The following is a 27,328-nucleotide window of genomic DNA, read 5'->3' on the forward strand; positions in this document are numbered from 1 at the left end:
CAGGCTGAAGATGATTGGTGGGTCAGCTTGCTGACAGAAGGCAGGAGTCATTGCTCAGGCTGCTGGAGGATCAAACTCATATGCTCCAGCATATGGTTGAGCTGCAGGAAAGGCAGCAGGAGCACAGACCGCGGCTACAGCCCCTGTGTAACCAACCACCTTCCTCCCCAAGTTCCACAGCTTCCTCACCCAGACATCCAAGAACGCAGTGCGGGGGCCTCTGGCCACCCAGCCACTCCACCCCAGAGGACTGCCCAAGCAACAGAAGGCTGGCATTCAGTAAGTTTTAAAGTTTTTAAGTTTTAAAGTGCAGTGTGGCCTTGTCCTTCCCTCCTCCCCGACCCCACCCAATGCTCCCCTCCTCCCCCACTCCTCCTGGGCTACCTTGGTAGTTATCCCCCTATTTGTGTGATGAATTAATAAAGAATGCATGAATGTGAAGGAACAATGACTTTATTGCCTCTGCAAGCAGTGATTGAAGGGGGAGGGGAGGGTGGTTAGCTTACAGGGAAGTAGAGTGAACCAAGGGAAAGGGGGGTTCATCAAGGAGAAACAAACAGAACTTTCACACTGTAGCCTGGCCAGTCATGAAACTGGCTTTCAAAGCTTCTCTGATGCGCAGCACACCTTGCTGTGCTCTTTTAACCACCCTGGTGTCTGGCTGAGCATAATCAGTGTCCAGGAGATTTGCCTCAACCTCCCACCCCACCATAAATGTCTCCCCCTTACTCTCACAGAGATTGTGGTGCGCACAGCAAGCAGTAATAACAATGGGAATATTGGTTTCGCTGAGGTCTATCTGAGTCAGTAAACTGCACCAGTGCGCTTTTAAATGTTCAAATGCACATTCTATCACCATTCTGCACTTGTCCAGCCTATAGTTGAACAGCTCCTGACTACTGTCCAGGCTGCCTGTGTATGGCTTCATGAGCCATGGCATTAAGCGGTAGGCTGGGTCCCCAAAGATAACTATAGGCAGTTCAACATCTGCAACAGTTATTTTCTGGTCTGGGAAGAAAGTCCCTTCCTGCAGCTTTTGAAACAGACCAGAGTTCCTGAAGATGCAAGCATCATGTACCTTTCCGGGCCATCCCATGTTGATGTTGGTGAAACGTTGGTCCACCAGTGCTTGCAGCACCATTGAAAAGTACCCCTTGTGGTTTATGTACTCAGTGGCTTGGTGCTCCAGTGCCAAGATAGGGATATGGGTTCCGTCTATCGCCCCACCACAGATAGGAAATCCCATTGCAGCAAAGCCATCCGCTATGGCCTGCACATTTCCCAGAATCACTACCCTTGATTTCAGCAGCTCTTTGATTGCGTTGGCTACTTGGATCACAGCAGCTCCCATAGTAGATTTGCCCATTCCAAATTGATGCCCAACTGACCGGTAGCTGTCTGGTGTTGCAAGCTTCCACAGAGCTATCACTACTCGTGTCTCAACTGTGAGGGCTGCTCTCATCTTGGTATTCTGGTGCTTCAAGGCAGGGGAAATCAAGTTAACAAATTCCATGAAAGTGCCCTTACGCATGAGAAACTTTCGCAGCCACTGGGAATCGTCCCAGATCTGCAAAACCCCAGGTTTAGCAGGCCGCTGATTTCGTGGAGGAAGGGAGGGAGGGGGGAGCAAATGAATACAAAACAAAATCTGGTCTATTTCTTGTTTTGATCCACTTCATCTATCTTACACATCTTAGGCTGGCAGCAGACGGTGCATTACGATTGCTAGCCATCGTCATCTCCTGGCTGCTCACCAGAAGACGGTGCAGTACGACTGCTGGCAGGACTGAGTCTCCATGAGATGAAACTTGAAAAGGGAATGAACTGGCTGAGTCACTCCCATGTCAGCCAAGGCGCCCCTGACCGACCTCACTGAGGTCAGCTAAAAGAGCACCCAGGAGTATGACGACAATGGCTACCAACTGTAATGCACCATCTGCTGCCAAAAGGCAATGAGCTGCTGCTGTGTAGCACTGCAGTACCACGTCTGCCAGCACCCAGTAGACATAGGGTGATGGTGAGCTGAGCTGGCTCCATGCTTGCCGTGGTATTGTGTCTGCACAGGTAACCCAGGAAAAAAGACGTGAAACAATTGTTTGCCCTTGCTTTCATGGAGGGATGGGAGGCAGGGCCTGATGACCACTGTTTTGACCACCCGTAACACTGTGTTTGCCCCATCAGGCATTGGGATCTCAACCCAGAATTCCAATAGGTGGCAGAGACTGCAGGAACTGTGGGATAGCTATCCACAGTGCAATGCTCCGGAAGTCAATGCTAGCCTCAGCACTGTGGACGCAGTCTGCCGACTTAATGCACTTAGAGCATTTTATGTGGGGACACACACAATCGACTGTATAAAAACCATTTCTAAAAAACTAACTGCTATAAATTCGACCTAATTTCATAGTGTTACTTTGTGTGAATTTCCATGTTTTAGAAAAAGTGTAAAAATGGAAAGTAATTCTGGGAAGGGGGATGTAAAGGAGATCACAGAATCATAGAATATCAGGGTTGGAAGGGACCTCAGGAGGTCATCTAGTCCAACTCCCTGCTCAAAGCAGGACCAACTCCCAACTAAATCATCCCAGCTAGGGCTTTGTCAAGCCTGACCTTAAAAATCTCTAAGGAAGGAGATTCCACCACCTCTCTAGGTAACCCATTCTAGTGCTTTACCACCCTCCTAGTGACGAAGTTTTTCCTAATATCCAACCTAAACCTCCCCCACTGCAACTTGAGACCATTACTCCTTGTTCTGTCATCATGTACCACTGAGAACAGTCTAGATCCATCCTCTTTGGAACCCCCTTTCAGGTAGTTTAAAGCAGCTATCAAATCCCCCTTCATTCTTCTCTTCTGCAGACTAAACAATCCCAGTTCATAGATTCTAGGACTGGAAGGAACCTCGAGAGGTCATCGAGCCCAGTCCCCTGCCCTCATGGCAGGACCAAATACTGTCTAGACCATCCCTGATATACATTTATCTAACCTACTCTTAAATATCTCCAGAGATGGAGATTCCACAACCTCCCTAGGCAATTTATTTCACTGTTTAACCATGCTGACAGTTAGGAACTTTTTCCTAATGTCCAACCTAAACCTCCCTTGCTGCAGTTTAAACCCATTGCTTCTTGTTCTATCCTTAGAGACTAAGGTGAACAAGTTTTCTTCCTCCTCCTGATGACACCTTTTTAGATACCTGAAAACTGCTATCACGCCCCTCTCAGTCTTCTCTTTTCCAAACTAAACAAACCCAGTTCTTTCAGCCTTCCTTCATAGCTCATGTCCTGAAGACCTTTAATCATTCTTGTTGCTCTTCTCTGGACCCTCTCCAATTTCTCCACATCTTTCTTGAAATGCGGTGCCCAAAACTGGACACAATACTGCAGTTTAGGCCTAACCAGCGTAGAGTAGAGCGGAAGAATGACTTGTCGTGTCTTGCTCACAACACACCTGTTAATGCATCCCAGAATCATGTTTGCTTTTTCTGGGCTGTATTAACAGCCTCTCCTCGTAAGTCATGTGCTCCAGCCCCCTAATCATTTTTGCTGCCCTCCACTGGACTCTCTTCAATTTTTCCACATCCTTCTTATCGTTTGGGGCCCAAAACTGGACACAGTACTCCAGATGAGGTCTCACCAATATCAAATAGAGGGGAATGATCACGTCCCTCGATCTGCTGCCAATGCCCCTACTTACACAGTCCAAAATGCCGTTAGCCTTCTTGGCAACAAGGGCACACTGTAGACTCATATCCAGCTTCTCGTCCATTGTAACCCCTAGGTCCTTTTCTGCAGAACTGTTTCCTAGCCATTCGGTCCCTAGGCTGTAACAGTGAATGGGATTCTTCTGTCCTAAGTGCAGGACTCTGCACTTGTCCTTGTTGAATCTGATCAGGTTTCTTTTGGCCCAATCCTCCAATTTGTCTAGGTTCCTCTGTATCCTATCCCTACCCTCCAGTGTATCTACCACTCCTCCCAGGTTAGTGTCATCTGCAAACTTGCTGAGAGTGCAGTCCACTCCATCCTCCAGATCATTAATGAAGTTATTGAACAAAATTGGCCCCAGGACCAACCCTGGGGGCACTCCACTTGAAACCAGTTGCCAACTAGACCTGGAGCCATTGATCACTACCCGTTGAGCCCGACGATCTAGTCAGCTTTCTATCCACCTTATAGTCCATTCATCCAGCCCATACTTCTTTAACTTGCTGGCAAGAATACTATGGGAGACGGTATCAAAAGCTTTGCTAATGTCAAGGAATAACACATCCACTGCTTTCCCCTCATCTACAGACACAGTTATCTCCTCATAGAAGGCAATTAGGTTTGTTAGGAATGACTTGCCCTTAGTGAATCCATGATGACTGTTCCTGATCACTTCCTCTCCTCTAAGTGCTTCAGAATTGATTCCTTGAGGACCTGCTCCATGATTTTTCCAGGCCTGCAGTTCCTCAGATCCTCCTTCTTCCCTTTTTTAAAGATGGGCACTATATTAGCCTTTTTCCAGTCATCCAGGACCTCTCCCAATCGCCATGAGTTTTCAAAGATAATGGCCAATGGCTCTGCAATCACATCCGCCAACTCCTTTAGCACCCTCGGATGCAGCGCATCTGGCCCCATGGACTGTGCTCGTCCAGTTTTTCTAAATAGTCCTGAACCACTTCTTTCTCCACAGAGGGCTGGTCACCTTCTCCCCATACTGTGCTGCCCAGCAAAGCAATTTGGGAGCTGACCTTGTTTGTGAAGACAGTGGCAAAAAAATCACTGAGTACATTAGCTTTTTCCATATCCTCTGTCACTAGGTTGCCTCCCTTATTTAGTAAGGGTCCCACACTTTCCTGGACTTTCTTCTTCTTGCTAACATACCTGAAGAAACCCTTCTTGTTACTCTTAACATGTCTTGCTAGCTGCAACTCCAAGTGTGATTTGGCCTTCCTGATTTCACTCCTGCATGCCTGAGCAATATTTTTATACCCCTCCCTGGTCATTTGTCCAATCTTCCACTTCTTATAAGCTTCTTTTTTGCGTTTAAGATCAGCAAGGATTTCACTGTTAAGTCAAGCTGGTTGCCTGCCATATTTACTATTCTTTTGACACATCGGGATGTTTTTTTCCTGCAGCCTCAATAAGGAGTCTTTAAAATACAGCCAGCTCTCCTGGACTCCTTTCCCCCTCATGTTATTCTCCCAGGGGATCCTGTCCATCAGTTCCCTGAGGGAGTCAATGCCTGCTTTTCTGAGGTCCAGGGTCCGTATTCTGCTGCTCTCCTTTCTTCCTTATGTCAGGATCCTGAACTTGACCATCTCATGGTCACTGCCTCCCAGGTTCCCATCCACTTTTGCTTCCCCTACTAATTCTTCCCGGTTTGTGAGCAGCAGATCTAGAAGAGCTCTGCCCTTAGTTGGTTCCTCCAGCACTTGCACGAGGAAATTGTCCCCTGTACTTTCCAAAAACTTCCTGGATTGTCTGTGCACTGCTGTATTGCTCTCCCAGCAGATATCAGAGTGATTAAAATCTCCCATGAGAACCAGGGCCTGCGATCTAGTAACTTCTGCTAGCTGCCGGAAGAAAGCCTCATCCACCTCATCCCCCTCGTCTGGTGGTCTATAGCAGACTCCCACCATGACATCACCCTTGTTGCTCACACTTCTAAACTTAATCCAGAGACTCTCAGGTTTTTCTGCAGTTTCATACCAGAGCTCTGAGCAGTCATACTGCTCTCTTACATACAATGCAACTCCCCTACTTTTCTGCCCTGCCTGTCCTTCCTGAACAGTTTATATCTATCCATGACAGTACTACAGTCATGTGAGTTATCCCACCAAGTAGGGACAGTAGAGCTGCTGGTTGAAAAAGACATGCTGGAGGCAGAGAAGACTGCAAAGCTGTCATGTGGTGGGTGGTTTGGAGGATCACAGGGTAAGCCAGAGACACTGGTGGCTAATGAAGAAGAGGATATGGGTAGTCTTGGGTGGGAGGTCATGAGATATATTGGACCAGCCAAAAGCATAGGATGTTAGGGCAGCAGCATGGAGATGGAGTAAGAATTATGCAGTATAACGGAGGCAGGAGGCAATGGAGGATGGTGTCCTGAAAAACATACGAAGTGCATGGGACAGCTTGGGGTGGGAGTGAGAAATGGACTAGATAAGACTTGGTAGATGGATGCAAATTGAGAAGCAAGATTCCCCTGGGGAAGCATACACTGAGAAGATAGAGATTGTGCTGAATGGGGGGCACAGGGTTAGAGGAGCATAGAGTTGTTGGGAGGCAGTGAGTTAGTGGGAGATGTGGAGATGCTATACTAGAGGTAACAAAAAGAAACCTTAAAAGCATTACGTGATATACGTTAACTAAGAAGTGTGCTATAGTGCACCGGCTGAAGGGAAAGTTAACAATGATATTGAGCTACTTCAACATGTGTTGTAAATTGCTGGAGTATAATACAATTTAATGTTTCAAAGGCTTTAGCCACCAGGAGTCATTTGTTTCAGTTGTTCAAGCTATAAATCATGTTAGTTTAGTGAAGAATTATTGAAGCATTCTATAGTACAGTACATACATGGCTACAATAAACTTACATTTTTGAACAGCTGTTCTGCAAGCTCTCTGACGTGCTTCATCATTTTTGGTGGATTACCTTCCTCAGCTTTAATTCTTTCCACTTCAAAAGCTACCAACTTAAAAAAAAGTATCAAAATGTTTAAAAATCAACTTAAAATAACTTTGCTAATATACAAAATACATAATATTAATCTTAAACTGAAAGGTGCACAGAAAATTGGCCACTGAAAAATCTCATATGCTTCTGGGAAGCAGTGTACCATTTCCTAGGTGAATTATCAGGAATATTCACTTTCCTCTGAAGCTTTAGGCATAGGGAAAATCACAGCTCCAGGGGCAAGACAGCAGACTTGACGGAGCTTAAGATTACTCTGGTGCAGTAAACTTGTGTTCCTGTAACATTGATTTAACATTTATAATGCAGCATGCTGTGTTTCTGAACCTTCCACATAAAAGTAATACAGAGCTATATCAGTATTGTATAAAAAATTCAAGTTTAAACAGCACAGCAAGTTTGGATGAAAAATTTACTGTATCTGGTCTTTTTAGACAAGAATTTAAAAACTGCAGCTCTAGCAGTGGCAACATTGACGATTCCATTATACTCTGCACAAGAGAAGATGTTTGCCTCAGTTTCGTTTGCCAAGTGTGTTTAATTTATTAACATTTGTCAAAAATTTTATTTCTGCAAGGTATTTCTAAAAATATAATTAAATTATTCAAAATAATTCTATACTAGCTGGTATTATCAGTATACAGAATTCCAAATGGGACCATAAAACATCAGGCCACAATCTTACAATGACTTACATACATGGTTAGCTTTAAGTAGGTGATTGCCCCAATAACTGTGTGAGTGTAAAGTTACGAATGTGCATCCTCATTAAAGCATCAGGGCTTAAAAGATCATATGTTGCTTGATAATTTATAAAATATGTTTGTAGCAATAAAATGTATTTGAATATAGTAAGATTCAGAAGTTTATCAATTACCATTCTTCTACATACAGAAGCATCTTATCTATATTTTAACTGTCTTTTGAATATAACATATCTTACACAACAGAATTTTTACCTCATCAAAGAGATCACAGGATCTGTAGGGAGGACCTCTCTCAGATACAAAACCAGCAAATGCCATTCCATTGAGAATTTTGGTGAGAAAGTCATTCTCAATCAAGCCTCGCTGGCCCAAAAAGGCCGCCTGCAATGAATGTAAAGAGGGATTGGTCACTGTATAATTGAAAAGTTATGGAAGCAAACAGAAAATTTAATCAACTCCAGGTATATTAATAGCTTAAGCCTTCTTCTGCTTATAATAAGTGAAAAGCGTTTTAATACACAATAGCTGTAAATGTTCGTTGTTAAATATAATAAAAGGTATTGGAACTGGAACATTCTTTCCCCTTCTCTCTCACACACACTTTTAAAAATCATTCAAAAATCTGTTTTCTTTGAGCAATAAAACTTCTGGGAGGCAAAATACAAAATAATTCTAGTACTATTAAGTTGATTCTTTTAACTATAGGTAAACATTTCTTGAAATCCATTAATTACTTCCAAAATTGTATTTTTTTAAACTTTAAATATTAACATGTGGTCTTTGTTGCAGATTTCATCTTAGACAAATCTGTTTGGAAATGCAACAGTAAATGAGCCTGTTAAACTGTACTGTACAGTACCACCTCAGTAATATCAGAATGATATGATTTTACCATATCATATATAAACTTTTGTATATCAGACACAAAATTAAATTCCAAGATTGTACATTTGAAGCTTGTTCAGAAGCTATATAAGACTGATATGAATTCAAATCATATGTGAAATATTCATAGGGTGACCCGATTTTATAGCCACAGTCCCAATTTTGGGGTCTTTTTCTTATATAGGTTCCTATTACTTCCTACCTCTGTCCTGATTTTTCACATTTGCTGTCTGGTTATCCTAAATATTCACTAAATACAGACAATCTTTTTTCTCTTTTACCTTGTGAAAATGTATAACTGGCTCAGCATGAATTCTGATCAGCTGAAGGCATGACCTGTATCCTTGGAAAAGTTGTGCGAACAATCTCAGGAAAATTGCTCGTACTTCTTTATCCTGTAAATGATGATCAAATATGGAGTAAACAATTTTGCTTCTATAACTTCCTCCTCCCTCCATACCCCCTCACAAGTATAAAACTATGTCACAAACATTTGTAAAACAGAAAAATCAATTTTCTCAGACAATATCCAAAACAGTACAGCAGTGTAGCAGCCCAACTAGAAAGAGAGAGAGAGAGAGAGAGAGCGCACGCTAGTAATTTAGTTTGAGCATTATGCTCATCACCACCGATCCCTTTTATCACTTCAGATTACTACATTTTACCTCAGCTAAGACCAGACTCTCAGTACAATCACTTTTCTTGCAGTCAAACTGCAGGCTACTCTGGGACTTCAATTTTACAATAAGTCTCAAATGCACTTTCAAATATGACCTTTGATTTGCAAAATACACGCATAAATGAACTCCAGGCCACAGTGAATCAAATTAAGCTATGACATCAAGATTTAATCTTTCAATAGATTGTTTTGGAAGCAGACTTTTATGTTTCACTAAAGATTCTATAAAGAACAACTATTTTTTAGATGATGGCCCTGAATTTCATTAAGAATGTGCTCAGTGTTGTTCTCTCCTCTTAACAAATTAATTTAGGATTCAATAAAAGCTACTCTTATTGGCAGATACACTATTTATTTCAGGGACAGGCTGCTCACCACAGTTAGTACCAAATAGTTCATAGCAACTTGTACAAATTATAGAAATCATATACACAGGTGTCCACCACAAAACATTTATCAGTCTTCTTCTCTTATGTTAGACAAAAGTTATACAGGATTGAAAGCAACTACATTCTAATATGCACTATACCAATTTAAGACTACCCAGAGAGGGTGAAATCCTGGATTTCACCTCAACTTCAGGACTGAAAAATCTTTTAAGGTGAAGCAAGAAATATAGAAAACCAGGAAAAATACTGCAGCATTTGAGTGAAGTTATGCTATTCTTATCTTTACTAAAGATTTCCATTTTGTGTCTTAGATAGCATTATATACTTCTCCCCATAAGTTTATGTTCACCAGAGCCCAAGGGAACATTAAGAAGCTAGAATTCTCTTTGCAGTGTATAAATATACCATGCGTATTCACAAACATAAAATATACTCCTAGTTTTATAATAAAAAAGGAAACTAACGAGTCCCATCTCCATTTCTCATACAGTCAGACCATTGCTGTAGCTGCTAGATAACCTACAGCATCATATTTTTTTTAGACACAGAATGGCTTTCTTAAAAAGAGTTGAGCTGACAGTGTTTTCCAAACAAAATTCTCTTTTATTCACTGTTCTAATTGTGTTTTTGTCTTGCAGTAATGGCTTCCTGAGATGGTGGTATCAAATTTCATAAGTGAGTACAAGTATGTTGATTTCCAGGTTTATTCCACCTTTTTCAGTCCATCACTAGAAGCTTGCAATCTGGAGCACACTCATTCTCTTACTTCTCTCTTCTCTTCCTCTATATTTAGTTCTCATTCACTTCCAACAGCACTGATTCTTCCTCTTCTTTCTTTCTTTTTTTTTATTTGTGAACTACTGGTCTTAGGAAATCTTAGTGATGCACAGTAATTTCTGGCTTGGCTCTCTCTCACTGGTTTAACACAGTCTCCAGCTCAAGCTGCCAAACCTGTGGTGAGTAGTTTATGGGTCTGTACAGTGCCCTCTCATGAACACCCTTCCTCCCATCACCTTATATTCTGTGGAATTTAAGTTTTCATTCAAAAAAATTCTAGTCTACAAAGTAATTCCATAACTGACAACTAGCCATTCTTTGCATGTTTAACAAATGTTAAGTAGGGGAAAAACACTCTTTACCTCCCAAGCTTACATTTAAAGAGACCTAGTCTAGTTCAATAATAGTAATAGTACTTTTCACTTCTATAGTATCCTCTACCTGGGCAACATTGATTTAACTCAGCAGATCATTTCTCTTTTAACCTACTGAAATAATGGAAAATAATAAAAATGTAGATTACTTTCTAACTTCTACTTCCTATCATTTCTGTTTAAGAGAAAGAAGTGAATACTTATAGTATTTCCTTGCTAAAGAACTTGTTCCTCCTCATATATACTGTAGAAGAATAGAGAAAAGTAACTACAGAAATCTAGCTTCTTAAAAAAAGCTTATTCTAAAAACTTCATATTTTTCTACTTATTACAAAGTCAGAAATAATGTGGCTTACCAGCATTTTTGAGTGTGATAAACCTGTTCGTGGTGGAGGGAATGCATAATCTGCCGTTTCCAAATCAGGGTGTAAAACCTATAACATTTTTTAATTAATGAAAATAATTGTTAAACCTGAGTATAAATTAAATTGTTAACAAAAAATAAATAAGACCAGGAAAAAAGTTAATACTCATTGTACTGTAAACACTTTAAAAATGACGCACACACAATTAAACCCTAAATACTACACAAAAATTAGGAATTTAGTAGGTGTTGAAAGCCAGGGTTGTCCTCTTAAATGTCATAAGTAGCATTGTTAAAGTTTGTGCCATCACTATTATTTCTAACTGGTTTTGATTTGCAACTCCTGTATTGCAGAGGCTTGTAATTGCAAAACATAAATATCTCTGGGATGAAAATCTGAAAAAATTCTAAACCCAGAAAGGAATTTTTTGGAGTATAAAGTAGCAAGGAAAATGTTTTAGGTTTTTTTGTTTATTTTGCCTTTTTAAACGGTAATTCCTGATTTTTCTGTTCCTTTGTGTACAGCATTCTCTTTCATAGAATTCAACAGAAATTTTATATAAACACTTGCTGGTAGGGTCAGAACAGAACTGAAGGTACACTCATTTAAATTTTTTTTGCACTTCTGTATCTAGAAAATGGATTACATTTTCAGTGAGATTTGTCAGGTCATTAGTCAATAAAGAAATTATTTTTATTAGTAACAACAACAACAACAACTACTTACACTCCTAGAACATCTTTTGTCCAAACATCTCAAGCATTTAGTAAACATTAAGCAAGATTCCAAAGTCCTTGTGAAATAGGTACAAATTATTATCCTGATTTTACATTTGTTTAGCTGATGCAGAGAAGGTTAAGATATTTGCCTAAGGTCATACAGGGAGTCAGTGGCAGTCAAGAAAATAACTCAATTCTTCTGCAACTATATCTTATGGTACAAGCAATACATAAATTGACTCTCTACTGCAGAGTATAATCTAGATTTTCAAATGTGACTAGTGATTTTGGGTGCTCAAACTGAGACCCACATTAAAGGGGCATGATTTTATACAATGCTGAGCAGCTGCTTTCTGAAAATCAGGCCCTTCCAAGGTGTTTTGAGTTAAGAGCCCATAACTAATGATATTGGGTGCTTTGGTTATTCGAAAATCTTGGCCTATTTGCTTACTCTGTTTAAAAGTACTGATAATGAGGCTGTACCTTAGCCCTGGTAACTCCTCAGTTTACATTCTGGTGCTAAGCCACTACATTAAAAAAAAAAAAATCTATTGTCTCACACAATCTGTAACTCCATCCAATTTTCTTTCATTTGTTTTCCTTTCTTCTTAGGGTTAAAATTTTTGCCTGAACCACACAGCAAAGCATGCACATGAAATGACCATGGATGAGCTCCAGTGTGGTCAACCCTATAAAAGAGAAGAGAAAGGAAAGATGGACGGAATGAGGAAAGAAAAGTGAAATAACCCAACCATTATAAAAGCTGTGTCGGGAAATCAGTCACCATATGAGGTTGGCCCTACTGGTCAGACCAGAAATGTTTGAAACAGCATTTTTCAGTTTTTGATAATGCTGGATAAAGGCAGTTCCTTTGATGACAGGAAGCTTGTGGTGATTCCTCAATGTGGAATGATAATCAAGCATAAAAAAATATTTACTGCAAAACTGCAACTGGTCAACTCTTCTTTTACAATTCTTTTGCCAGGCATCATGGTAATTTAAAATTAAAATGGATTCTTGGAATTGTGCGTTCAGCTGAAAAGCCACCAAGGTAAATCATAATAAAGCAGATGAATTTATAGTAATAATTGTCAAAGTACAATATTAAAACTGAGATGTATTTCCAAATGTATTATTAGGGAGAAAAAGGTCACTTTCCCCTTTTCAGATGTTAAGAAGTCATAAATGAATGAAGTCGTAGGATATGTGATAAGTGGAATTAGTTACAAATCAAGACAGATAATAGTTCTTTTAAAAGAGTTTTGTTAACAGAGTATTGTGTGCAATTCTAGGCATAGAAAGGTGAAAGGCATTTTTCTAAAAAGAGCATAGAGAAGCAAAGAGTTCTTTATGAGGAAAGGCTTAATGAAGTGAACATGCTGGGTTCAACTTAACCCTGGCATAAGCTTCAAAGGCTTCAAAGAGTTGAGCCCAATTACACCAAGGTAGGTTTGTATGTAAATAAATTACGGAAATGCAATCTAGATGGAGCTACTATAAGGTGGGATCATAACTGGTTGGAAAACCATTCCCAGAGAGTAGTTATCAGTGGTTCACAGTCATGCTGGAAGAGCATAACAAGTGGGGTCCCGCAGGGATCTGTTCTGGGTCCAGTTCTGTTCAATATCTTCATCAATGATTTAGATAATGGCATAGAGCAGTGGTGGGCAACCCGTGGCTCATCAGGGTAATCCGCTGGCAGGCCACCAGACGGTTTGTTTACATTTTCATGGCCACCCGCAGCTCCCAGTGGCCGCGGTTCATCGTTCCTGGCCAATGGGAGCTGCGGAAAGCAGTGCGGGAGGCAGAGATGTGCCGGCAAGTAATTTGGAGGATAGGATTATAATTCTAAATGATTTCTACAAACGGGAGAAATGGTCTGAAGTAAACAGGATGAAATTCAATAAGGAGAAATGCAAAGTACTCCATTTAGGAGGGAACAATCAGTTGCACACATACAAAATGGGAAATGACTGCCTAGGAAGGAGTATTGCAGACAATGATCAGGAGTCATAGTGGACCACAAACTAAATATGAGTCAACAGTGTAACACTGTTGCAAAAAAAAAAAGTGAACATCATTCTGGGATGTATTAGCAGGAGTGTTGTAAGCAAGACATGAGAATTAATTCTTCTACTCTACTCTGCACTGATCAGGCCTCAACTGGAGTATTGTGTCCAGTTCTGGGCACCACATTTCAGGAAAGATGTGGACAACTTGAAGAAAGTCCAGGGAAGAGCAGCAAAAATTATTTAAAGATCTAGAAAACATGACCTCTGAGGGAAGATTGAAAAAATTGGGTTTGTTTAGTCTGGAAAAGAGAAGACTGAGGGGGGACATGATAACAGTTTTCAAGAACATAAAAGGTGGTTACAAGGATGAGGGAGAAAAATTGTTTTCCTTAACTTCTCAGGATAGGACAAGAAGCAATGGGCTTAAATTGCAGCAAGGGAGGTTTAAATGGACATTAGGAAAAACTTCCTAATTGTCAGGGTGTTAAGCACTGGAATAAATTGCCCAGGGAGGCTGTGGAACCTCCATCATTGGCGATTTTTTAGGAGCAGATTAGACAAACAACTGTCAGGGATGGTCTAGATAATAATTGTCCTGCCACGAGTGCAGGGGACTGGGCTAGATCACCTCTGAAGGCCCCTTCCAGTCCTATGATTCCAAATCTGAGATGATGTTTAAGAGAAAAATATATAAACCTCCAATATCATATCTGGGTACACCTGCATATAAAAAAATTGCTTGCCAAAGAGTAGACTGATGGGCCTTTAGGGCCCACTATAACCTCCATCTTTTAAATTCTAAATATTTATGGTATTCACATACAGTGCATTTAGGAGTTAATTCATCTTGCTTTTAAATCTTCATAAGTCATTTTCAAAATGTTTCATAATATTCAGTGATTTTATTTCTTCTTTTTACATTTTTAAAAAGATCTGGACAAGCTGATCAGGAAATGAGACGTACTAAAGAAAGAGCTGTTTGAGTTTGATGTAGCAGTGGCTCTGGGAGTTGAGATAGATGAATACATTCAGGAATTTTAATAGTGCCTCCATCCAGGTCTGCTATAATTACATCCAACTGAAAAAGAAAAACAAATATATTATATATAGTATATTCTGTGATGCACATAGTTAAAACACCAAACAGACATTTCAGATTTTACATATGATTTAACCCAGGGGTCAGCAACCTTTGAGAAGTGGTGTGCTGAGTCTTCATTTATTCACTCTAATTTAAGGTTTCACATGACAGTAATACATTCTAACGTTTTTAGAAGGTCTCTTTCTATAAGTCTATAATATATAACAAAACTATTGTTGTATGTAAAGTAAATAAGGTTTTTAAAATGTTTAAGAAGCTTCATTTAAAATTAAGTTAAAATGCAGAGCCCCCCAGACCAGTGGCCAGGACCCAGGCACTATGAGTGCCACTGAAAATCAGCTCGTGTGCCGCCTTCGGCACTCGTGCCATAGGTTGCCTCCCTTGATTTAACCTAAAATGAGTGAAGATAATATTACTTCACAATTCTATAGTGCCATTAATGAAGGAACTTGGGCACAAATAATATTAATGAATGTAACCTCAAAACACCTATGTGAATCAGAGAGAAAGGGACCAAACTTTCAAGAGTGGCCTCTAGTTCAGGGTGCCTCAGTTTTTGGGTCTCCAACTTGAGACAGCTTATGACTGATTTTCAGAAATGCTGAGCAACCACAACTCCAAAAAAGAGGACCCCCAAAATCAAAGGATACCTTCGCAAATGTTGGCCTAATTGAATTGCTCAAAGTCACAACAGAAGTCTGAAGCAGAGTTGGAAATATATCCCTGTCTTGATTTCACATCCTGCATCGTAACTGCAAAATCAGTCTTCTGAGTTTTTCCCTCCTTCACCCTATTTCTCTCTAACAGGTTATATTGGTATTTGTAGAAGAATTTACAACAGGTTCAATTAATTGGTGTGTGAGGGTTTTTTTGTTTTTGCCCATTACTGATTGTCCTGCTTTATCTACTGGTACTTTTATTCCTGGGGGAATTCTGTGTCAGTGTGTGCGCGCAGAATCCATGGCTCCTGCAGATTTCTTTGCTTCCCCACAGAAAAATGACTTCTGATGAGGAAGCAAAGGAAAGCTGCAAAAGCGGTCATGCACCCCCCCTGCTCTGTTTGGGCACCTGGTGCAGCCAATAGAGACATAAATCACCACTGGGATGGGAGGGCTGGGCAATCATGTGTTTGAGAGAGAGACAGAGAGAGATACTCTGTCCCCACTCAATCGGCATGCTCGGTGTGGAAGGGTAGGGCTTTGGGGGTGTTTCTGAGGAGGTAGGAGTGTCTCCTCAGGCAGAGCAGAATATAGCAGCTTTCCTGCTTAGTGAAATGTTCCTATTGTTTTTAGTGAATTTCCCTAGGAGTATAAAACAGGTCTAAAATTTTTAAGGCTCCTTGCATAGTCAAAATGGTGTAAAGGAGTCTTACTGTAAAGGACAGCGTGTCCTTATAAATGCTTATGGTGCTTTAGTGATTAGAATTGTTCTAAATTTTTGGACTGAAAAAATTTCCTATCAAAATGTGAATTGTTTGCTACTGACCTTTCTGGAGATGGTCAGTAGCCAATATAAATTGTAAGTTTGAGTCCCCAGCCCTCGCTTATTTTTCAGTTGCCTATGAAGTAACACTGAGTATATGGCTGCATATATATGTTGACTAATAACTAGCTGTAAAGGGTCAATACTAGTTACATTACTATTACAGAGGAGGCTTGGGGGATTTCCTCTAGTGCACCCTACTCCCTTTCTTCATCCATTGTATTGTAGTTTAAATAAATTACCAAAATAATTTAAACCAGTGCGATTATATTTATTTTTTAACAAATAAATATGCAGAATTTTAAAATATTGTGTGCAACATTTTTTATTTTTTGGGGGGCACAGAATTCCCCCAGGAGTATACTTTGTATGGCTATGAATAGCTTAAACTAATAATGCTTGAAGCACAAAAATTCTCTACACAAATAACATATTTGACACCATGACTGTACATATTCTTTTTAGGCATACTTACAAGCTCATGAATGTCAGCACAAAAGATGGAATGTACACCAATAATGAAAGGCGTTGGTGAACTGAGAACTTCTAGCAGCTGCGCAGGGAGAATTGGAATATAGGGATAACTGTGAAGAGAATTAATAAAAAGTTATGCTTTTTGTCTGCCCCATTACACAAAGTCTTTCTTCACCTTCCTGCCACCTATTATAACTACTTCATAATTTGTCAGTTAAAATTCTGGGGCATTCAGTACACCAATTATAAAGTGCCATACTCAAAGTTATGAAGACATTCTGTCATTAAAATATAAAGTAGTCCATTATCCATTATCATTTATAAAAATCTATCACAAATAGATAAATTGTTTTTGAACATGCACGTAAACTAAGAAAAGACAAAAAAGGATATTGATAGTGTGGAGGAAAAAGGGTCTAAGGCCTAAAACTTTGGTCAAGTGACCTGTATGTAGGGTCAGGTGAACTGTATGTGTGACCTGGAGGGAAAGGGGGAGGTAAAAGGAGAAAGGTAGACAGAAACTAAAGAAGCAGAAGTAACAATTTGTAATTAATCGCTGTCCGGGGGCAGAGCAAGGGACCGCAAAGGGCAAAACTATTGAAAAACAGGAAAAGGTTCCTTTGCTTTGTCCCTTATATGGATGTAAAATGTTAAGGAAGTATATGTAATTTTGTGGTTTTATCCTATATAAGCTCTTTTATTAAATCTCAAGTGGGGGGGAGGGGTTCGGCTGCCTTGGATGACTCCCCCACGCATGCATGTTTGATTGATCAATAAAGGAGCCTCAGGCTGTCTGATCCAAAATCAACCACGTGGTTAATTTTTGACAACAAAAGCAATCTATCTAGGTTCTTATATGGAGCCCATTAATGTGATAAATGGGTACAAAGAAATTATTATTACGCTACAAACATTAGATGTTATGGAGTGCACACCAAGTTTTTAAAACATAGTATGTTTGAAGCAAAGCATGCAGTACAATATATAATGCTAATTACTGCTTTTGTACAGTGTCACATAATAATGAAATTCCCAAATGCAGAGCTTAGTGATGCAGACAATGTTCACTTAGGACTAAACTGAGAAAACTGTACTCATGTTACCTGTCATCTGAGTCATATTTAAACATGATCTGAAGCAAAAAAAATTGTAATATCACTGACACATGACTCTCCGAGGTTGATTTTCACATGGGAAATTTCACAAATATTTTAACATTAAGGAACAATATTTCAAAATCCACTTTCAATCTGTTACAAAGTTTTTCTATTTTTGTATAAGATACAAACCTGTCTTTGAAAGATTTTGAACAAATACAAGAACTCTGCATACTCCAAGTTACAAGTATTTTTTGCAGACCCTTGCTTTAGAATTACACTTCTTTCATTTGTGCAACTAAGAATATATATACACTGCAGTTGGAGGTGGGTCTGCAAATCAGGTAGGCATACTCGCACTACCTTTGATCTACCTAACCTACCTAAAAATAGCAGTGAAGATATGGTGGCACAGACCCCAGGATGGGCTAGCAATGCGAGTACATTATTGAGGGTTCCCAGTGAGCTTGTACAGCCTGCACTGCTGCATCTTCACTGCTACTTTTAGCCATGCTAGGTAGATTACAGCTAGCATGGATATGCCTACCCCAGCTGTGATGGCACCACTGACTGTTGCCCTCAGAGGCTGATACACTAGCTTTTGACCTAAAAAATTGGGTTCAAATGTGGCTTTTTGCACAAGGAATTAATTTGTTGATTGCAGTGTAGTCCATAGTGGACATTTGTACACCTTACAAAACTATTACACAAACTGGCATAAGTGTCAGCCTCTGCTCGTGGACCATGACTGCATTAGAAAAATAGATTTATAATCAGGCAGTATTGCTGGCAAGGTGCCTACACCATATTTTTGTTAAATTACATACAATTTACATTGAAACGCATTAAATGAGAGTCTGATTGATGAAGTACACAAACCGTAAGACCAAATGTTTGATCCAGAAAGCCTTTCCTCATGTGAGTAATCCTTATTCATGAAAACAGTTCATTAACTTCAATGGCACAAGTTGCATGAGTAAAGATAATTTGTATAAATACAGGTTTTCAACATCAAGTCCAAAGTGTCAAAGTTGTCTAACAAAACTCACCTATATTTGAGAGGAAACATTAAAGACTCCAGTGCTCTACAGGCATCACTGAGCCTCTGAAAACTTGCAGAGTGAAAGAGAACCTTATTTTCCGTAAGGACCGCACAGAACAAGCTCAGCGTATTTTGGATTCCTTTAAACAAAACAAAACAAAACAAAACAAAAAAAAGTGTGCTTTACAAATGATAAATCCATAGCCAAAACAGAACAAAGAATGAAAATGAAAAATTATTAAGAATTCTTGGAGTCATTGGAGGAAAATTTGTAATAAGTATGCAAATACCTTACCCTGTGATTTTTCTGCCTTTTCTTTGACTGTCAAGTTTTCTTTTCTATTTTTCAAGTTGATATAACAGCCAGTGAATATTTTCCAATAGTTCAAATATTTTCTATTACACCTTCTTTTCTATCCCATTTCCAAGGATTTTCTCTTCTGAAAACAATCCTAACAGTGCTTAACAATGACCTCAAATGGTAGTATGCAAATGGTAAACATGATTCTAGAGCCCGTTATTGGTGGTGGATCCAGGCTCTACTTCTGAACCTTTATGTAATATCTCTGTGAGTATTGCTGATCATGGACAAAATGCTCATGAGGTTTATCTAGTAAACACATTCATACTTCTATCTGTAAAAGTGTTTTCTGTGAGTCATTAGGTTAAACAAAGGCCAGTAAGGCCTAGACACTACATTTTTGATTGGAAGGAGTTAAAGAGGAGCTGACTGTCTAAACAAGCCCTGCAAGATTGAGGACAAGACACATGAATCCGATTAAACTGGTTTTGGTAAGATGGTATAATGGATAACCTGTTGCATATTACAAAGTAATGCATTCCTGGGGAAGACCAAAAAAAATGCATTTCCTTTATAGCAAAAAGAGTCCCATCCTTTCAAATAAATGCGTCTTTGAGATATGCCAGAAATAATAAAATTTCTTGAGAAATGCTGAAATTCATAAAATTTCCTGTTTCAGAGTAGCAGCTGTGTTAGTCTGTATTCGCAAAAAGAACAGGAGTACTTGTAGCACCTTAGGCCAGGTCCACAATACAGCGTTAAATCGATTTAAACAGCGTTAAATCGATTTAACGCTGTACCCGTCCACACTACAAGGCACTTAAAATCGATTTTAAGGGGTCTTAAAATCGATTTCTGTACTCCAGCTAAACGAAAGGAGTAACCCTAAAATCGATATTACTAAATCGATTTAGGGTTAGTGTGGACGGAAATCGAAGTTAATGGCCTCCGGGAGGTATCCCACAGTGCACCAGTGGCCGCTCTGGACAGGTAAAGGAACTCTACTGCACTGGCTAGGTATACAGGAAAAGCCCCGGGAACTTTTGAATTGCATTTCCTGTTTGGCCAGCGTGGAGCTCTCAGCAGCACAGGTAACAATGCAGTCTCCTGAGAATAGGAAAAGAGCTCCAGCGTGGAACACACAGGAGTTATTGGATCTGATCGCAGTATGGGGAGAAGATTCTGTGCTATCAGAACTGCGTTCCAGTAGATGAAATGAAAAAACTTTTGAAAAAATTTCTAATGCCATGAGGCAGAGAGGCCATAGCAGGGACTCGGTGCAGTGCAGAGTTAAAGTGAAGGAGCTCAGACAAGCGTACCAGAAAGCCAAAGCAGCAAATGGCAGATCTGGATCTGGGCCAAAAACATGCCGCTTCTACGCGGAGCTGCATGCAATTTTAGGGGGCTGTGCCACGACAAGCCCCCCCTTGTCTGTGAATTCCGAGGTGGGGGTAATAATCTCAGCCATTGCTGATGATTCTGCGGAGGGTGAAGATGAGGAGGAGGAAGAGGAGGACGAGATTGCAGAGACCACACAGCACTCCATTCTCCCCAACAGCCAGGAGCTTTTTCTCACCCAGACAGAATTACCCTCCCAGTCCTCCCAAGCCACTAGCCCAGACAATGAAGCCATGGAAGCGACCTCTGGTGAGTGTACTTTTTTAAATATAAAACATAGTTTAAAAGCAAGCGTTTTTTAAGGATTGATTTGCCATGAGGGCTTGCATGCATTAGCTGGCATTAAAGTTACTGGAAAAGTCTGTTAACATGTCTGGGGATGGAGCGGAAATCCTCCAGGGACATCTCTATGAAGCACTCCTGTAGGTACCCCAAAAGCCTTTTCAGAAGGTTTCTGGGCAGGGCAGCCTTATTCCGTCCACCATGGTACGAAACTTTACCATGCCATGCCTGGAGCACGTATTCGGGTATCATTGCATGACAAAGCCTAGCTGCGTATGGTCCCGGGGATTGCTGGCATTCAAGAAGCATAATTTCTTTTTCTCTGTCTGTAATCCTCAGGAGAGTGATATCATTCATGGTCACCTGGTAAAAATTAATGTATTTTATTAAGGGGACAGAGATGACCATTCCTTCGGTGATGCTTTCCTGCAGCTTAAAAGAAATCCTTCCCTTGCAGTTAGCCATGCGGGGGGAAGGGAAAAAGCTGCCCATTCCTACGGGGAGGTGTCTCTAATGGCGCTGACCTTTTTAGCATTTGGGCAGCAGGAATTTTCGCTACTAATTGCCAAGGGAGGGGGGGGAAAGGGGAGGGGGTAAGGTTTCAGTGACCTGCCATTACAGCAGACATGCAGAGTGGGGGGGGAAAACCATTCACAATTTTCCTCTAGTGCTTAACCTTTCTGATGGCATAAGAAAAGAAGCAAAAGATGTGCTTTTTAGCAGTTTGGCTGCCCAGCATGAATTTTACCTGCTAACAGCCACGGGTGGGGGGAAAGGAGGAGGTTGTACGGTTAACTGCCATTAGATGTATGCCTCACCATGTCTGCCTGCAAGCTGATTTGTAATCCCCGGACCTGCGTCTGTGTTGATCTGTTACACCACAGCCGCAAGCACTAAATACTAAAAGAATCCAAAGGCGACCTTGTAGTGAAGTGACGTGCTACGTACGGTGAATAGTGTAGTTCACTGTGAAAGAGTATAACCATTGTTCTGTGAAATGTATCTCTTATGATCCTTCTATCACTCTTTTCCCCCACTCATGCAGCTGCACATTTTTCAAGCCTCCCTACTCGAGTCCGAAGGATAGGTCAGATAAGGAGGCTGAGGAAGAAGAGGACACAGGAGGAGATGTTCACAGAAATCATGGCAGTAACCCGCAGTGAGAGAGCTCATCTGGGGGAGTGGAAAGACGTGGTAGCAAAGTACAGGAAAGCTGCCAGTGAACGTGAGGACAGGAGGGACGCTTGAGATGAGATGTGGCGGCAGGAAGATCAGCGGTGGCGGGATGGAACGCTGGAGCTGCTGCGCGATCAAACTGACATCCTCTGAAGTCTGGTGGAAGAGCTGCGGGGTCACAGAGTGCCACTCCAGCCCATGTTTAACCTCCCTCAGTACTCACCATGTCCCATATCTTCCACACCCAGACGTGTAAGAACGCGTGGAGGAAGGCTTTCTGCACCTGCCCACTCCACCCCCATGGACAGTCCAACCAAAAGGCTGTCATTACATTGAAATGTCCTTAATGGCCTTTTTCTTCCCTCCTATACTCCTCCCAAACCACTCCCGGGGTACCTTTTTATTTCTCTTACTCTTCTTATAATGACATGCTATTCAAAGCAAGTGGGAGGGTGGGTTGGTTACAGGGAATGACTTTATTTCCATAAGCAAGCTGTTAGGGAAGGGTGCAGGGTAGGTTGCTTGCAGCAGGAGTCAATACAGGGAGGGGGAGGTTCATGAAGGGGAAAGAAACACAGCAGTCACACCGTACCCTGGCCCATGATGAAACTCGTTTTAAAGGCTTCCTTAATGGCCTTTTTCTTCCCTCCCATCCTCCTCCAAAATCACTACCGGTGTTCCTTGTTATTTCTCTGTAATCTATTTTTAATTACATGCTTTATAAAGCAAGAGGGAGGGTGGGTTGCTTACAGGGACTGACTTTTAATAAAGAATACAAGGTTTTTAAAAGATAGTAACTTTATTTCCATAAGCAAGCTGTTAGGGAAGGGTGCAGGGTAGGTTGCTTGCAGCAGGAGTCAATACGGGGGGGGGGGGAGGTTCATGAAGGGGAAAGAAACACAGCAGTCACACCGTACCCTGGCCCATGATGAAACTCGTTTTCAAGGCTTCTCTGATGCGCACCGCATCCTGGTGTGATCTTCTAATTGCCCTGGTGTCTGGCTGCGTGTAATCAGCGGCCAGGTGATTTGCCTCAGCCTCCCACTCCACCATAAAGGTCTCCCCCTTACTCTCACAGAGACTGTGGAGCACACAGCAAGCAGCAATAACAAAGGGGACATTGGTTTGGCTGAGGTCTGAGCGAGTAAGTAAACTTCTCCAGCGACCTTTGAGACGCCCAAATGCACATTCTACCACCATTCTGCACTTGCTCAGCCTGTAGTTAAACAACTCCTGACCACTGTCCAGGCTGCCTGTGTATGGCTTCATGAGCCATGGCATCAAGGGGTAGGCTAGGTCCCCCAGGATAACTACAGGCATTTCAACATCCCCAACTGTAATTTTCTGGTCTGGGAAGTAAGTCCCTTGCTGCAGCCGTTTAAACAGAGTAGTGCTTCTGAAGACACGAGCGTCATGAACCCTTCCTGGCCATCCCACGTGGATGTTGGTGGAACGTCCCTTGTGATCCACCAGTGCTTGCAGCACCATTGAAAAGTACCCCTTGCGGTTTATGTACTGGGTGCCCTGGTGCTCCGGTGCCAAGATAGGGATATGGGTTCCATCTATGGCCCCCCCCACAGTTAGGGAATCCCATTGCAGCAAAGCCATCCACTATGACCTGCACGTTTCCCAGAGTCACAACCGTTCGTAGCAGCAGCTTAATGATTGCTTTGGCTACTTGCAACACAGCAGCCCCCACAGTAGATTTGCCCACTCCAAATTGATTCCCGACTGACCAGTAGCTGTCTGGCGTTGCAAGCTTCCAGAGGGCTATTGCCACTCGCTTCTCCACTGTGAGGGCTGCTCTCATCCTGGTATTATGGCGTTTCAGGACAGGGGAAAGCAAGTCACAAAGTTCTAAGAAAGTGCTCTTACGCATGCGAAAGTTCCGCAGCCACTGCGAATCGTCCCACACCTGCAAAACTATGCGGTCCCACCAGTCTGTGCTTGTTTCCCGGGCCCAAAATCGGCGAGCAATGGGTAGAACCTCCCCCATTACCATCAGGAGCTCCAAAGCGCGGGAGCCCGCGGTTTCGGAGAAATCAGTCTCCAGGTCCTCATCACTCTCGTCGCCGCGCTGCCGTAGCTGCAGCCTCCTCTCCTGCGTTTGCTGTTCATGGTTCAGCATAGACAGCACGAGAATGCGTGAACTGTTTACAACGTCCACGATCAAGGTACTGATCAGACCAGGGTCCATGCTTGCTGTAAAATGGTGTTTGCTCACTTCACCCAGTAAAAAACGCGCGAAATGGCTGTCTGCTGCTTTCAGGAAGGGAGGGGGTGAGGCTGTACCCAGAACCACCCGCGACAGTGATTTTTGCCCCATCAGGCACTGGGGTAGTAACCCATAATTCCAAGGGTCAGGGAACACTGCAGGAACTATGGGATAGGTACCCACAGTGCAACGCTCCGCAAAATCGATGGACGCCTGGGACCATGGATGCACATGACCGACGTAATGTGCCCTAGTGTGGACGCGTAAAATCGATTTTATAAACCCTGTTTTATAAAATTGATTTTACTAATATCGATTTTAATCTGTAGTGTGGACGTGGCCTGAGAGACTAAAATTTATTTCAGCATAAGCTTTCGTGGGCTACAGCTCACTTCTTCAGATGCATAGAATGCACAGACAGAAGATATTTATACATACAGAGAACATGAAAAGGTGGAAGTACCCATACCAACTAAGAGGCCAATCAACTGAGATGAGCTATTAGCAGCAGGAGAAAAAAAAACCTTTGAAGTGATAATCAAGATGACCCATAGAAGGTGTAAGGAGAAACATGGGGAAATAGATTCAATTAGTGTAATGATCCAACCATTCCCAGTCTCTGTTTAAACCTAAGTTAATTATATCTAATTTTCATATTAATTCAAGTTCAGCAGTCTCTCTTTGGAGTCTGTTTTTGAAGTTATTTTGTTGCAAAATTGCCACCTTCAAGTCTGAAGGTTGAAGTGTTCTCCCTCTGGTTTTTGAATGTTATAATTCCTGATGTCAGATTTGTGTCCATTTATTCTTTTGCATAGAGACTGTCTGGTTTGGCCAATGTACATGCCAAAATTTCCTGAGGACATAGACTGTGTTGTCACTAAGAGGGCTTGTATCACATATGTAGGATTTCTCGTTAACTTCCTAATAAAGATGGGGGGCTTGTTTACAGGCAATTTTCTGTAGTGATCTTCTAAAACACCATAGTTTTGCCTAACTAAATTTTATTTACGCTTCTTAAAATCAGTTTATATTTTTTGTATAGCCAGAAAAAATTAGTTTCTCTTTAAAAAACTGGAATTTGGAGCCTGTTACATTGGGGTTAAGAACTGTTGTGGTGTCTTGGAGAAAAAGAACTTCATTCTGACTTCTGAGAAGGCTGAGTCAAAAGTAACATAATGGTTTGTGGTTACAAACTCCATCCACGTAGTACCAAAAAGGGGCTAGCATAAGCCAGTGTAAACATGGAGAGATTCAAGCAACCTGAAGGATGGTAATGATTGTTGCAAATATGAGTGCAGAACAGTTTACTTTAAAACATGGGTTATACCCTCCAATTGTTTCTATCTAATGCGTGTACCAACAATGTCACGATTATATTCTGAAGAGTTAGATCTACTACTTTTCTTTCATCTACCTCTCGGAAGTTAATCTACCCTCTCACCCACTGAGAGATGGAAAAAAAGATTAGACAAATGACTGGGTTGGCTGGAAGTTTATATTGTCCTAGTTGAAGAAATAGTAAGTTATGAATCTATAAGTCTTATTTGTATGGTACTAATTCTCCAAAGAGCTGTTTTATTCAGGTCTTCAAAATATTTTAATGACAATCTATAGCACTGTAAAATAATAAGAACCAATTGTGCAGCACCTTTAACAGACCATGAAATCACTGGCTCAAAAAAGTTCTGAATAAGCTACTGAACCCACGTCTCTTCTCAGGTGGTTCTACATCTGTAAGTGAAAGTTCAGACAGCATTCCTTAGAGAGAGGGCAAGTATAGACCAATATTCACACACTTCTAAAACTGTTTATAGGCTCCAGACTCCAGCACAATCACTAGCAATATCTAGGCCTTTATGATACATAAATATGAAAGGTTCTACAGAAAATCAGTTTTTTTCATCTAGCTAAAGCAACTTCGAGCAAAAACCACTTTTTAGGAATAAACCTGAAGTGGATGATAACAGGCTGACCTGAAACTTCAAAATCCATCTTATTACAACAAAGGTTACAAATATATATATTTAGAAAGCTTCACCATATTCTTGTAAGAATCTGACATAGCAGCTGACTATAGGTATATCTGACTCACAAACCATCCTATAAGAGCTTGTATAGTTCTACTAACTATGTTATAATAAAAGAAAAGGCTACTGTGCTCAAAGTATTCTAGAAGGACAGGAACATCCATATTCACTTATTAGAAAGTTTTGGTGTACCAAAATTTTCTCAATGCTTATCTGATCAATATCGGTAAAGAAAGATTCATTAAAAAGGTAATTTTTCCCCTCCCAACCCCATGTCACAATATTTGCCTTCTAACATGAGAGATCACAATAGATCAAAGATTTTCCTGATAACATTGACTACAGCTGTGTGTTACAAATAGCAGGAGGGTGAAGTAGGGGGGGGGTTAAACAAAGTACTCTGGTGAAATCAAGCTGTGTGAGACAAAAAGTCCTATTTTTTTCTAGCTGTGTGACACAAGGGGTTGCAGTGGATTATGATGAATGTAAAACTTTAAAAAGTATCTTAATTCAAATACCTTGGATACTCAGTAAACAATTACCTGGGATCAATTTTCTTTTCTTTATTTGGAAATCATTCTAAGTACATGTTCACAATTACATATCAAAGTAATACAGAGTTCTAAAAAGTACCAGCATAATTAAGCTACTGTTGACAAAAACATTAATCAGGAACAAAATTTGCTGTTATAATAAATTACAGGTATGTTCAATTTAGCTAATAAAGGAAAAGGACTGCCATGTCTCAATATAAATTGCATATCTCTTTCAATATTTATACAATGTATCCATGCAGCTTATTTTAAGATATAATAAACTTCTTACTAACAGGATTATTTTGGAAGATTTCCAGTCTGAGGCTAGTTCTACAGTCGCTTTAGGAAGTTGCTTGAGTGATTAAAAGAATCAATGTTCAGGCCATCTTCACAACCAGGTAAATATTTTAACGGATTACTTGTCCAGAACTATATCTTAGGAAAGTTTATTTCCTCTGAAACATTTGTATTTGTCTGTCAAACTCTTTCTAACCCTGGCAGGTCATTCTTGTTACAAATTCGCTGCACCGTTTTCCTCTCCTACCTTGAATCCTGTTACAAACAACCAGTATATCACAACCCTATGAAAAAGATCAAGGTCCCAATTTAAA

At 40.8% G+C, this 27,328-nt stretch overlaps 2 protein-coding genes across 8 annotated transcripts in view; one reads left to right on the forward strand and one right to left on the reverse strand.

Moving 5' to 3' along the window:
• LOC127052012 (uncharacterized) overlaps positions 1-27,328 on the forward strand; it is a 584,770-nt gene that overhangs the window by 255,686 nt on the left and 301,756 nt on the right. Inside the window, exons 1-2 of one of the 2 annotated variants that reach the window (XM_050955167.1) lie at positions 19,871-20,730; positions 21,809-22,473. In XM_050955167.1, the coding sequence (XP_050811124.1) occupies positions 20,331-20,730; positions 21,809-22,011 (603 nt within the window). In that variant the 5' untranslated portion in view covers positions 19,871-20,330 and the 3' untranslated portion in view covers positions 22,012-22,473. Of the gene's footprint in view, positions 1-19,870; positions 20,731-21,808; positions 22,474-27,328 lie in introns of those variants that run through there. The other variant, XM_050955166.1, reaches the window with a different exon arrangement.
• The window catches only part of SBF2 (SET binding factor 2), a 588,450-nt gene that overhangs the window by 209,232 nt on the left and 351,890 nt on the right, over positions 1-27,328 (reverse strand). For all 6 annotated transcript variants that reach the window (XM_050954979.1, XM_050954981.1, XM_050954978.1 and 3 more), the window contains exons 7-13: positions 18,790-18,922; positions 16,645-16,753; positions 14,550-14,663; positions 10,846-10,923; positions 8,552-8,665; positions 7,638-7,766; positions 6,581-6,679 (exon numbers count right to left, since the gene is read on the reverse strand). In XM_050954979.1, coding sequence (XP_050810936.1) covers positions 6,581-6,679; positions 7,638-7,766; positions 8,552-8,665; positions 10,846-10,923; positions 14,550-14,663; positions 16,645-16,753; positions 18,790-18,922 — 776 coding nt within the window. The remainder of the gene's footprint in view (positions 1-6,580; positions 6,680-7,637; positions 7,767-8,551; positions 8,666-10,845; positions 10,924-14,549; positions 14,664-16,644; positions 16,754-18,789; positions 18,923-27,328) is intronic.

This window comes from Gopherus flavomarginatus, chromosome 5 (assembly GCF_025201925.1).
Source record: "Gopherus flavomarginatus isolate rGopFla2 chromosome 5, rGopFla2.mat.asm, whole genome shotgun sequence".
NCBI classification, from domain to species: Eukaryota; Metazoa; Chordata; order Testudines; family Testudinidae; genus Gopherus; species Gopherus flavomarginatus.